Below are 14,483 nucleotides of genomic sequence, written 5' to 3'. Positions count from 1 at the left end.
AAGAAACTTTCATAGGCCTCCCACTGCCCAAACTGTCTGCTCCATAGGTCTGCCTTGGCCTCCTATCCCCTCCTGACTAAAGTAAAAATTGATTTTATTTTACAGTGACCAAAATAATATAAAATCACAGAGAATTCTAGCAAAAGCAGAAAGAACAAAATTGAATTTAAATATCACCAATCTAATGCATTCATATCATTATTTTTCTGAATTTAAGTATTATTAATATGTGTATTGTACATAGCCATAATCATAGTTTTTGTCCATTGTTATTTCCTCCTCTTCTCAGTTAACATTATACTACATATTTTTCCATAATGCTAACTCATCTTTAGACTTACCTTTATGACCACATGTAATTCCCATATCTGATGAATAAAAACTTCTCTAATCATTTCTCTATTGATGGACATTCAAGTGGTTTCCAAGTTTTCATTATCATGAAAAATGCTATAAGATATATATTTTTACATAAAGATTTTTCCATATTTTGAATTGATTCCTTTTGATAGGTTCTTGGGAACAGAATTACTAAAATAAAATTTAAATATTTAGATACATATTAGCAGATTGCTTTCCAAAGAGTTGTGCCAATTTATAATGACACTTATATATTTTAAGAGTACCAGTTCTGCTATACTGTGTAGTATTAGGCAAAAGCATATGATTGATGTATGTGCGAATATACACATATACATGAAAAGTGGTATTATGCTGTTAATTTGCATTTTCTTGCTATTTATTGAGCTTAAATAGTCTTTCAAATGTTTTGTTACTAATTATATTTTTTGTGAATTTTGTTCTTTCCCTTTATTTATCTGTTGGAATCCTAATATTAGTCCTATCTACTTACATGAGCTTCTCTTAAATAAGAACTTTAACCTTCTTTTTGTCTATAATTTTCTGCAAATATTTCCCCATTCATCCCCCCCACCGCACCTTTTTTTTTTTTTTTTTTTTTTTTTTTTTTGAGGTAGGGACTCACTCTGTTGCCCAGGATGTAGTGCAGTGCCACAATCACAGCTCACTGAAACCTCAGTCTCCCCAGCTCAAGCTATCCTCCTACCTCAGCCTCCCGAGTAGCTGGGACTCTAGGTGCACACCATCATGCCCAGCTAAATTTTTGTATTTTTATTAGAGAGGAGGTTTCACCATGTTGTCCAGGCTGGTCTCCAACTCTTGGGCTCAAGCGATCCCCCGACCTTGGCCTCCCAAATTGCTAGGGTTATAGGAACAAGCCACTGTGCCCAGCCTCTCCATTTGTCTTTCCATTTTTTTTAACATAAACTTATTTTCATGTAGTCAAATCTATTAATCATTTTCTTTATGATTTCTTCTGTCCTAAATTCAGAAAAAATCTTACTCCAGATCTTTCATATTTGTCTTATTTTATTCTAATTTTTAAGTGCTTGGCTTTATTTTTAAAATATTTAACTCTGGCTGGGTGCAGTGACTCACGAGTATAATTCCAGCACTTTGGGAGGCCAAGGTGGGCAGGTTACTTGAGGCCAGGAGTTCAAGACCAGACTGGCCAACATGGCAAAACCCCATCTCTACCAAAAATATAAAATTAGCTGGGCGTGGTGGCAGGCACCTATAATTCCAGCTACTCAAGGATGTGCTGAGGCAGGAGAATCACTTGAATCTGGGAGGCAGAAGTTGCAGTGAGCTGAGATTGTGCCACTGCGCTCCAGCCTGGGTGACAGAGCAAGACTCCATCTGAAAATAAATAAATAAATAAAAATAAACAAAATAATAAAAAAAATTTAACTCTCTTGATATTTCACCAGACAGAGAGAGAAAAGAGAGTGTGTGTGTGTGCATGCATCTGTGTGGTATGTGAGATATGAGTCAAAACAGAATTTTTCCTCAAATTACCAGCCATTTATTCTACCACCATTAATTGAAGATTCCTTTCATATTGCCTTATGATACCACATTTAAAAGATGTATTTGAGGCCGGGCGTGGTGGCTCACACTGTAATCCCAGCACTTTGGGAGGCCGAGGCAGGTGGATCATGAGGTCAGGAGATCGAGACCATCCTGGCTAACACAGTGAAACCCCGTCTCTACTAAAAATACAAAAAGAAATTAGCCGGGCATGGTGGCGGGTGGCTGTAGTCCCAGCTACTCGGGAGGCTGAGGCAGGAGAATGGCGTGAACCCGGAAGGCGGGGGTTGAAGTGAGCCGAGATCGCGCCACTGCACTCCAGCCTGGGTGACAGAGCCAGACTCCATCTCAAAAAAAAAAAAAAAAAAGTATTTGAAATTATTTTATAAATCATAGTGAATATCTGGGATACCTGTCATCTCCCATTGCTGCCACACAGTTTTATTATTTTTGAAATCTGTCCAAATTTATACCTGTAAGTGATAAATATTCAGATTAATATTTTATATTAGGTCAGAAAATGCCCTCAAACAACATGTAGGAATTTATTTAATAGGTCTCTTTGTTACCACTTTGGAAAACTTTAAGAGCCTAGAAATTGCATCCTTTAGTAGCACAGTCTTTTGGTAGATAAGTGGATAGACAAAGGAGCTTATGTATCCTGGGGAGCCAAACCAGAGAGGCAGATGGGGGGGTCTCCAGACTGGGTGGTTGCTGGGAGTGGTATATTCGAAGACAGCAAAGATATTACAGCAGAGGTACCCACCAAGGCAGCAGGGTGTTAAAGGACAGTGTGGTTACTTCACAAATCACCCAGGGCCAGCTCTGAGTGAAGGAATGCTGGAAAGGCAGTTTGGTGTACTGTAAAACAGCTGAACTTGGAATTAGGAAGCCCAAGTTTACTCTTGCTGCGTGACCTTGGAAAGTTTCATGTTGCTTCAGATCCCTCACTGACAAAGGGGAATAATGATACCTGTGATGCCTATTTCATGGGGATCTTGTGAAAATAAAAACGAGTTAATATATGTAAAAATACTTTGAAATTTTGAAACTGTAATTAGAGAGGTATACACAAAAAAAAAAAAAAAAAAAAAAAAAAATTGTTGGCGGGGCATGCTGGCTCACGCCTGTAATCCCAGCACTTTGGGAGGCCAAGGCGGGTGGATCACAAGGTCATGAGATCGAGACCATCCTGGCTAACATGGTGAAACCCCATCTCTACTAAAAATACAAAAAATTAGCCAGACATGGTGGCACACGCCTGTAGTCCCAGCTACTCAGGAGGCTGAGGCAGGAGAATTGCTTAAACCCAGGAGGCGGAGGTTGCAGTGAGCTGAGACTGCTCCATTGCACTCCAGCCTGGGTGACCGAGCAAGACTCCGTCTCAAAAAAAAAAAAAAATTGTTATTGGCCACCAAAATACTTTTAAAAATCAGGGACTTCTATTTCTATTTAGTTTGTCTTTGGCATAGACAAGTATACCCACAGTGAGTATCTAGAGATTTGTTTATTTAGACTCTTAACATTTATAATAATGATAACAGCAGATACTTTTGCATATGTTGACCCATTTAACCCTCTCAAGAGCCCTTTTAGGAAGTTAGTATCTATTTGCATGCAGTAAGGACTGTTATTATCCTTATCACCACTTTATAGATGAGAAAATTGAGAGACAACAAAATTGAGTACATTGCCAAAATCTCACAGCTTCTCAGTGGCAAAGTTAGGACTTGAGCCTAGGAAATCTGGATCCAGAGTTTGTGCCACTGACAGACAGTGTATTTTTTTAATGTGAAAATTCTTCTATGTTTTAAAGGATATTTTGTTTTCTTTCAGCTGTTTTCAGCTAAAGTTATGGGAGATCCCTTTCTCGTGGGGGAGATAGGCCTGCTGGCATTCAAGTCTGCAGCAGACGAAGGACAAAAAGAAGGCCAAGACTCTCATGTGCTACTCTTGGAGATGTTTTCCAAACTTCTGGAACTCTTGACCCTCCGCCACCGGCTGACAGAAATGAGCCTGGAGAGTGCACACTTAGCTCAGTCAGTGGGGGTCAGAGGACCCAGGTGGAATATACGGTTTGCAGCAAAACATGGGGGGAAACAGGCCATGAGACTCCCTGCCTACAAGCCTACCCTCTCTCTGCTCCCAGAGCAGCCAGAGTTTTCTAAATGGCTAACATGATCACCTTGCTCCCTATCGGGGGAAACCCACCCCCAATATTCAACGTGGGTCCTTTTCTATTTTCCTTAAGTGTCGGCTGGTCTGAGAAATAAAGGGAAAGAGTACAAAAGAGAGAAATTTTAAAGTTGGGTGTCCGGGGGAGACATCACATGTCGGCAGGTTCCGTGATGTCCCCCAAGCCGCAAAACCAGCAAGTTTTCATTAGTGATTTTCAAAAGGGGAGGGGATGTACAAATAGGGTGTGGGTCACAGAGATCACATGCTTCACCAGGTAATAAAATATCATAAGGCAAATGGAGGCAGGGCGAGATCACAGGACTGGGGCAAAATTAAAATTGCTAATGAAGTTTTGGCATGCTTTGTCATTGATAACATTTAATCAGGAGACAGGGTTTGAGAGCAGACAACCAACCTGACCAAAATTTATTAGGCAGGAATTTCCTCATCCTAATAAGCCTGGGAGTGCTACGGGAGACTGGGGTTTATTTCATCCCTTATCTACAACTGTAAAAGACAGACGTTCCCAAAGCGGCCATTTCAGAGGACTCCCCTTAGGAATGCATTCTCTTTCTCAGGGATATTCCTTGCTAAGACAAAGAATTCCATGATATTTCTCCTATTTACTTTTGAAAGAACAGAAATATGGCTCTGTTCTGCCTGGCCCACAGGCAGCCAGACTTTAAGGTTATCTCCATTGCTGTTATCCTGTTCTTTTTTCAAGGTGCCCAGATTTCATATGTTTAAACAATTTGTGCAGTTAACGCAATTATCACAAGGTCCTGAGGCGACATTCATCCTCAGCTTATGAAGATGACGGGATTAAGAGATTAAAGCAAAGACAGGCATAGGAAATCACAAGAGTATTGATTGAGGAAGTGATAAGTGTCCATGAAATCTTCACAATTTGTGTTCAGAGATTGCAGTAAAGACAGGTGTAAGAAATTATAAAAGTATTAATTTGGGGAACTAATAAATGTCCATGAAATCTTCACAATTTATGTTCTTCTGCCATGTCTTTAGCCGGTCCCTCTGTTCAGGGTCCCTGACTTCCTGCAACAGCTCCCTTGTTCCTTTTCTCTTCCAAGCCTTCCCAAATGCCTCTCTGATCACTCAACTAGGCTAAGCCCTTCTACTGGCACCTAGGTTTCCCCTCCATTCAGCACATTTCCTTTTAATTCATTGCTTAATATTGGTGTGTTGACTTTTCTGCTAGCATAAGCTCCCTAAATGCAAAAGCCCTATCCACATTCTTTACTGTGACATCCCATCACCTGGTATGGGGCCTGAGCCACACCAGGCACTCAGGGAATATTGGTTGAATTTGCTCCTGAATGTAATGAAGTTGAATAGAAAGAGCCTAGAGATGAGAGAGAGACGAGTCAGTGACAGCATCCAGGTCAGACAGAGGTATGGCGGGCTTGGAGGGCAGGAGAGAGAAATTAGTGAGTTACGTTTTAGGTATGAGGGTGAGATGATGGTAAGACGTCAAGTGGACATGTCCTACAAGCAGTAATAATATGGAACTAAAGGGTTTGTTGTAAACATGAGAGCTGTCATATTCTGGTCCCCACAAAAGGCCCTGTAGACATAGAGAGTCCAGTCACCTACCACAACCATTATCAAGGGCCTGCTGTGGCCAGGGTCTTTACTGGGGATTTTATGTGTATTATTTCATTTAATTCTCAGAATATCCTTATGAGGAGGGTTACAAACATTTTATCAGCAAGGAAGTAGAGGCTCAGAAAAGTTAATTTGCCTAAGAGCATATAACTAGAAAGTAGTAAAGACAGAATTTAAATTATCAGTCAAGATATTATTAACATCACTTCATAATTTATGATCCTTGGTGGCAGGAATCCCATAATGTAAAAATTACCCATGACACATGGTAACAATGATATTCTACTGATATGTACAAAATACTAGGGGAGTATAGAAAAGAGAGTATTTCATTCTTCCTAAGTGGTCAGGGAAAGCTTCATGGAAGAGGGGCTGCTATGGGTTGACTTATGTCCCTCCAAAATTCATATGTTCAAGGCCTAATCCCCAGTACCTCCGAATGTGGCCTTGTTTGGAGATAGGTCTTTACAGAGGTAATTGAGTTAAATGGAAGTTATTAGAGTGGGCCTTAATCCAATATGACCGGTGTCCTTATTAGAAGAGGAAGTTCAGACACAGACACAGAGGGAGATCATGTGAAGGCACAGGGAGAACATGTCATCGACGAGCCCAGGAGAGAGACCAGGACCAGATCCTTCCCTCACGGCCCTCAGGACGAACCAGTTGTTGACACCTTGATTTCAGACTTCTATCCTCTAGAACTGTGAGACAATAAATTTCTGTTGTTTAGTATTTTGTCTGTTTCCAGGGTACTTTGTTGCAGCAGCCCTAGCAAACTAATACAGGTGCCAAGAACTCAGCCTTCAATGCCAACTTCTCAAGATGGAGAAATGCATTAGAAGTGGGATGTTGGGGAACATGCACTATGGCTCACGCCTGGAATCACAGTACTTTGGGAAGCCAGGATAGGAGAATCACCAGAGGCCAGGCATTTGAGACCAGCATGGGCAACACAGCAAGACCTCATTTCTACAAAAATTTTTTTAAAATTAGTTGAGCCTGGTGGTTCATGCCTGTTCCAGCTACTTGGGAAGCAGAGGTGGGAGTATTGCTTGAGCCCAGGAGTTTGAGACTGCAGTGAGCTATGACTGCACCACTGCACTCCAGCCTGGGCAATAAAGCAAGACCTCTATCTCTAAAAATAAAAGACAAAGGAGGAGGAGGAAATAGGAAGAAGAAGAAGGAGGAGGAAAGGAGGAGGAGGAGGAGGAGGAAGAGGAAGAAGAAGGAAAAGAGAAGAGAAAAGATAGAAAGAAGAAGTGAAAGAAGAAGAGGAAGAGGAAGAAGAGAATAAGAAGAAGAAGAAGAAGAAGAAGAAAGAAGAAGAAGAAGAAGAAGAAAGAAGAGAAGAAGAAGAATGAAAGAAAAAGAAGAAGAAGAAGAAGAAAGAAAAAGAAGAAAGAAGAAAGAAGAAAGAAGAAAGAAGAAAGAAGAAAGAAGAAAGAAGAAGGAGGAGGAGAGGAAGGGGGAAGAGGAGGAGAAAGGGGAGGGGGGAGGAGGAGGAGGAGAGTGTTAAGGAAGGAGGAAAGAATTGTAAACATGTAAGGCTGAGATGCCAGAGGAACATCTAACTGGAGCCATGCTGCGACAGACTTGGGACTGGAGCTCAGAGTTAAGTCAGGACACAGACAAGGGTCACAGATTGTTACATGAAGGAGTAGTCTTAGGGTGTGGAGCTGAACAGACTCCCCCACAAACCCCTAAGGAGGGGATGTGGTAGATGAGAAGAGAACCAGGTTCGGAACCTCAGGAAACACCAACATTTGAAGATAAGCAAGAGAAGCCGGTGAACACTGAGAGAGAGCGGTCATGAGGCAGGAACATGGTGAAAGATGATCCTCGAGGAGGAGACAGAGAGGCCAACTGTGATGAACTCTGAGAGAAGATGGTGAATGTTGCATTTCAGCAATGTTGGTGACCTCATGAGGGCTCTGGGGACAGAAGTCAGCTTGTGGAAAATGAGAGTCGAGTAAACACCCAAGCACATCTCCTACTTGAACTGCTTTCTACCATCTGTAACTGTCACAGCAAGTGCAGAGCGGAAGACCTCTGTGACTCACTTACTTCACACAGACCTGGGCTTTTATTGGACTTTTACTTTAGTTTTTGTTCAGGTGTCTTCGTTTTCTTATTACTCACTTTGTTTTTAGGAGAAAACACTAACATATGCCCTTGGCTCTTTTTTTCTTTTAGGCTCTATAAAGAATTGGCATGGGAGATGGGTTTTGAAGAGTTCCATTTGTATCTAAGGCCTGTTCACTTTGAATTTGCATCACACAGGAACAGGGCAGACCAGCCACCTTCTGTCTTTATAACCTCTCTGCTGGAAGACAGTGGTTGGGTAGACAGGTGAGCCTTGAGAGCATAAGGTAAAAATAACATGATGGCTGAGTGAATAACCAGTGAAAAATAATTTTTGTCACCATTTGACATGCAAGAACAATTACATTTTTAAGTTCTCTCTTATATTCTATCTGCCGTGATGCCAGTTTTTTTCTTCTTTCTTTTTTTAATAAGAGGGAGAAAGTAAGATTTCATTTAAGGGGGACAATTGCATTTAAAAACAGCAAGTAACTGAGAAATGAAAGAACTAGAGAACTCAGGTGAGATGAAATCACAGGCTCAGCTGCTTCCCAGGTAGAATATGTTGCTTCCAGGTAGAAAAGGGAGTCAGCATGGGTCTAAGGGGGTGAGAGCCATGGATCAGAAGTCCAGGTCTCATCTCTTACTTTCCTTCAGACCAGGAAGATGTCACTTAAGTTTTCAGAGCAGCTGTTTCCTTGAAAGGATAACACAAGGTACAAATATAACATGCAGGCAGTATCTCAGGCAGCCTCCTTTGTTAGCTAGTGATGGAAGCCAATGCAAACCAGTGAAACTTCTCTCTCATGCCCCATAGGTTCAACCCATTGCTTGAAAGAAAATACCCTTACTAGTAATAGATGGTGAGTCTGTTCAGTCAGGGGAAAGAATCTTTCTTTTGTCCTCACACAATTAACCTTTGATGTGTGGGGAGGAGAAACTGCTGTCTCCCTCTTCTTTCTTTCTCTGCTATCTGCTTTTCCCCGCAGGGTCCCACCTCTATCCCTGGAGATTCCTGGTACTGGCTCCATGCCAAGGAAGGAAAAAGGTGACTCCAAGGAGGCAACCAGCACCTTTGTTTTGCTAATGCAGATCTCTGCTCAAAATAGAACTCTGAGTGTTAATATCCTAAATGACTCCACAGAGCAGGGGTAGAATGAGCGGGTTAGGATGATAGAATACAATATCCCAGGATTTCTCAATTTTAGCACTACTAAACTTTGGGGCTGAAGACATCTTTGTTGTGGGGGACTATCCTGTGTGTCTTAGGTTGATTAGCAACATTTCTGACTTCTACCCACCAGATGCCAGTAATATCTCAGTACCCCACCCCATACACACTGTTCTATAATCAAAGACGTCCCCAGACATTGCCAAATATCTCCTGGGGGCAAAACCTGCCCCTGCTCTATCCTATCACACTAGCTAAGCCAAAAACTGAATTTACTGTAAAGATACAGAGATATTCACAGAAGCCAAGGCAGGAAGTATGATCAGGCCTTAGGCAACGCTAGGTCTCCAATTGGCAAAAAAAAAAAAAAAAAAAAAAAAAAAAAAAAAAAAAAAACCCTGTCTGGAGCTAAGCTTTTTCTGGTTCTTCAAGGGCCTCCTTGGTTGGTGTTTTATATTGCTGTGAAAATAGGGCACCACTTTTTTGTTCAGTCAGAATCCACCAATCAGCACAAACTGCCCAAATGCCCTATGGTCTGGCCGATGCTCTTGTCTGTGACTGGTCCTCCAGGTGATGACCTAGAGATGCCGCAAGATAAGGGAGCCTTTTTCATTACCAGGAGAAAGCTTATATATCCAAAGAACTTCTGTACTGAATTCGTATTTATTTTATGTATGTTAATTCCTTAAAGTTACCACTTTGGAGAGCCATTATAACAACAACATATATAGTGATCCCTTAGTGTCTGTGGGGGATCAGTTCCAAAATCTCCTCATTTGCCAAAATCCAAGGATGCCCAAGTTCCTTATATAAAATGGCATAGTATTTGCATAAAACCTATGCACTCCCTCCCTTATGCTTTAAATCATCTTTAGATTACTTATAATTATATCTAATACAATTTAAATGCTATGTAAATAGTCGTTATACTACATTGTTTTTATTTGCATTATTTTTATTTTTGTATTGTTACTTTTTAATTGTTTTATGTTTTCAAATATTTTTTATCTGCAATTGGTTGAATCCATGGATGCAGAACCCATAGATATGGAAGGTCAACTGGATCAAATATGAGTATAGTGACTTACATTTTAAAAAGCACATTCATGCATATTATCCCTCTTAATATTTGCCATAACCCTATGAGATAGGTGATACCCCCTTTACAGATGAAGAAAGAAGGATTGATAGATATTAAGTTACTTGACAAAGTCTCATAGTTATGGACAAAGTACTGAGTCTCAAGGTGGAAAAATGGCTACAAAGAATATTTAGATAGCTGTTGGAACCGTAGGAAAGAGAGAGAATTGGACAACATTTAGGGGGTGCTCAAAGGAGTGAGTCAGTGAAGGATCCTAAACAAGTATGGTCAAGAAGGTGAGAAGAGCCAGGTGTGGTGGTGCATGTCTGTAGTCCCAGCTACTCAGTAGGCTGAGGTGGGACAGTTGCTTGAGCTCAGGTGTTCAAAGCTGCAGTGAGCTATAATTGCACCACTGCCATTCAGTCTGGGTGACAGAGTAAGATTCTGACTCCAAAAAAAAAAAAAAAAAGTAACTTGGTACACCTTTGATGCCCAGTTAACTACATATGTACTTCAAATAGATAAAAACATTTTGCTTAAAAAAAAAAAAAAAAAAAAAAGGTAACAGGAAAAACAGGAGAGAGTAGTGTAATGGTAATCAAGAGAAAATAATTTCCAACACTATGGGGTGGTCACCACAATCAAACTACAGAAAGATCAAGTTCAAAAAGGACAGAAAAGATCCCAGATCTCTTATAGCTTTCAGTGGAAATACCAAGTTTTGTATAAAAGTTGCATTTGCTATTATTACTGACATTTCAGATCTGATCACATGACATCCTGTTCCATCATAATGGTGTCTCTTGATTAGTTGCATATCACATCAAAACAGTTTCATATTTTTTGTTGCAGATATTCTCCTACTGCTCTTGTCTTAGCCATCTCTGAGGTGGATGATAACCAAATTGGTAAATTTAGTTTTTACACAAAGGAAGCCATTCTTAAGGTAAACGATTTATTTTTTAAAAGCAAATGAAAGTAGAATAAAACAATTTGCTCACGTATTTCTTTCAGAAGACATAATACTTTATATAAATTTAACTTTCACATATAAGAAAAGCTTCCATGGGCCGGGTGTGGTGGCTCACACCTGTAATCCCAGTACTTTGGGAGGCCCAGGTGGGCAGATCATGAGGTCAGGAGTTCAAGACCAGCCTGGCCAACATGGTGAAATCCCATCTCTACTACAAATACATAAATTAGCCAGGCATGGTGGTGCGTGCCTGTAATCCCAGCTACTTGGGAGGCTGAGGCAGGAGAATTGCTTGAACCCAGGAGGTGGAGGTTGCAGTGGTTGCAGTGAGTGAAGACTGCGCCACTGCACTCCAGCCTGGCAACAGAGTGAGACTCCATCTCAAAAAAAAAAAAAAAAAGAAAAAGAAAAAAAAAAAGAAAAGCTTCCAATTTCTTAAATAATAATAATGATGGGTTTAGTCCATTTTCTCTTGCTATAACAAAATACCTGAGAGTGGGTAATTTATAAAGAAAAGACGTTGATTTGGTTCATGATTCTGGAGGCTGGAAAGTCCAAGGACGTGGTGGCAGCTTCTGGCAAGGGCTTTTGCACTGCATCATAACATGGCAGAAAAGCAGAAGGGCAAGCGATTACATGCAAAAGAGACTACAAGAGCAAGCCAAGCTTGCTTTTATAACATCTGCTCTCTTGAGAAAGAAATCCACTCCCACGATTATGACATTAATCCATTCATGAGGGCTCTAATCTCATGGCTCAATCACCTTCCAACACATAAACTTTTGGGGGACACATTCAAACCATAGTGATGGCCTTGCCTTATTTGATGTGCACATTAGCCTGGTTTGAACCACAGAGACCGCAACACCACTTATAATAACTTCTGTTAGATACTAAAAAAGAAGTTCACATGTAGTGAACAATCTTTGCATAAGGTTTTAAAAATATACATTTGTTATTGGAGCTTTTATCTGGTCTTTCTAAACCTGGTGCTATGTTTTATCTGCTACTTGGATTTCTTTGCTTCTGTATGTGTATTTTTAAAACATTGATCTAATCTTGGCTTACAGGAGCCTACCACTGAGCACATGTTTGCTAGTTCATTAGAGCCTATTCATCTTTTCCTGACCATTGGGGAAATCTAATGGTGTCCAGCTATAGAACCAATCAAGCCTGGAGGCTGCCTTCTTGGAATGAAATGCTGCTTAGGGAGAGACCAGATTCAGTCTTATGGCTGAGTAGCAAGCATCCCAGCTCTTTTGGCAGTTTGAGTCATATATTTACATGTTGAATAAGTGGTGATCTCAACCCTCAACTCACTTCTTTATGCAAGAAATTCCTAATATTTTTCGTATTTTCTTCCTTTAGCTCTTGTTGCATTCAGGAGTGGAAAATATGCAGGTGACTCTTGCTTGCCAAGCTGCTCAGAAAAATGCTTTGATGGTGGCTGTCCAGCAGGTGTACTTCTATCACACCCCGCAAGGGAGCTGTCCTGCTAATGTCAAGGTCAGCCTGCATGACAGAGAAGCCAGAGGCATGTCATCACTCCCACCAGCTAATATCAGGCTGCCCCTTTCTTCCTTCCTTTTTTCCCTTCTCTCTTTCTCCCTTTCTTTCTCCCTTGCCCCCTACTTTCTCTTTCCTATCTCTTTATCTTCCTTACTTTCCTTTTTTTCTCCTTTCCCTGTTTCCTGTTTGTGAATCAATGTATGACCAAACCCTTACTAGATTTCTTAATTTTCAGTGGTACTTTTTTCTGTATTTCTTGTTTTTTGGTTATTGAGAAATAATTAATGTGATATAAAACATACCACAGGCTGGGTGTGGTGGCTCACACCTGTAACCACAGCACTTTGGGAGGCAGAGGTGGGTGGATCACAAGGTCAGGAGATCAATACCATCCTGGCCAATATGATGAAACCCCATCTCTACTAAAATACAAAAAACTAGCCGGGTGTGGTGGCACGTGCCTACAGTCCCAGCTACTTGGGAGGCTGAGGCAGGGGAATTGCTTGAACTCTGAAGGCAGAGGTTGCAGTAAGCTGAGATCATGCCACTGCACTCCAGCCTGGCAACATAGTGAGACTCTGTCTCAAAACAAACAAACAAACAAACAAAGAAAAACCAGATTATAGTATATAATTCAGTGGCTTTTAGTATATTCACAAGATTATGCAACCATCATCACTATCTAATTCCAAAACATTTTTATCACTCACTCTCAAAAGAAACATACCCATTAGCAGTTACTTACTTTTTCTCCCTCCCCTCAGTCCCTGGCAACCACTAATCTACTTTGTTTCTATAGATTTGCTTATTCTGGACATTTTATATAAATGGAATCATACAACAGGTGACCTTTGGTGTCTGGCTTTTTTCCCTTAGCATAATATTCTCAAAATTTAGCTGTGCTGTAGCATGTATCAGTACTTCATTTTTTCATTGCTAAATAATATTTTATTATATGGATATACCACATTTGTTTCTACTTTTTGGCATTAGGAATAGTGCCACTATGAACATTTATGTATAGGGTTTTTTGTTGTTTTGTTTTGTTTTGTTTGAGATGGAGTCTTGCTCTGTCACCCGGGTTGGAGTGTAATGGCACGATCTTGGCTCATTGCAACTTCCACCTCCCGGGTTCAAGCAATTCTCCTGTCTTAGCCTCCTGAGTAGCTGGGACTACAGGTGCATACCATCACGCCTGGCTAATTTTTCGTATTTTCAGTAGAGACAGTGTTTCACCGTATTAGCCAGGATGGTCTTGATGTCCTGACCTTGTGATCCACCCACCTCAGCCTCCCAAAGTGCTGGGATTACAGGCGTAAGCCAGCAGGCCTGGCCTAGGTATAGAGTTTTATGAGGACATATATTTTTTAATTTTCTTGGGTATATACATAGAAATTGGATTGCTCAGATTATATGGTAACTTTATATTTTACATTTTGAGGAACCGTCAAACTGTTTTTCAAAGTGACTGCACTTTTTACATTCCCATCAGCAATGTATGAGGATTCCAATGTCTCCACATTTTTGTCAGCACTTGTTATTGCCTTTTTATTTTAGCTGTTCTAGTGGGAGTAAAGTAGTATCTCATTTTGGTTTTGACTTGGATTTCCCCATTTACTAAGACCTTGAGCATCTTTTTTTTTTTTTTTTTTTTTTTTTTGAGACAGAGTCTCGCTCTGTCGCCCAGGCTGGAGTGCAGTGGCCGGATCTCAGCTCACTGCAAGCTCTGCCTCCCGGGTTTATGCCATTCTCCTGCCTCAGCCTCCCTAGTAGCTGGGACTACAGGCGCCCGCCACCTCGCCTGGCTAGTTTTTTGTATTTTTTAGTAGAGATGGGGGTTTCACCATGTTAGCCAGGATGGTCTCGATCTCCTGACCTCGTGATCCGCCCGTCTCGGCCTCCCAAAGTGCTGGGATTACAGGCTTGAGCCACCGCGCCCGGCCAACCTTGAGCATCTTTTCATTTGCTTACTTGAC

At 40.9% G+C, this 14,483-nt stretch overlaps 1 protein-coding gene across 1 annotated transcript in view; it reads left to right on the top strand.

The window, feature by feature from the left end:
• The window catches only part of CCDC162P, a 29,076-nt gene extending 16,377 nt beyond the window's left edge, over positions 1-12,699 (top strand). Inside the window, 4 exon segments of the mRNA XM_010371624.2 lie at positions 3,727-3,929; positions 7,885-8,040; positions 10,878-10,971; positions 12,367-12,699. Coding sequence (XP_010369926.2) covers positions 3,727-3,929; positions 7,885-8,040; positions 10,878-10,971; positions 12,367-12,699 — 786 coding nt within the window.
• Positions 12,700-14,483: the final 1,784 nt, after the last annotated feature.

The sequence above is a fragment of the Rhinopithecus roxellana genome, chromosome 4 (assembly GCF_007565055.1).
Source record: "Rhinopithecus roxellana isolate Shanxi Qingling chromosome 4, ASM756505v1, whole genome shotgun sequence".
In the NCBI taxonomy this organism is placed as follows: Eukaryota; Metazoa; Chordata; class Mammalia; order Primates; family Cercopithecidae; genus Rhinopithecus; species Rhinopithecus roxellana.
This window is presented reverse-complemented; position numbering and strand designations above follow the sequence as displayed.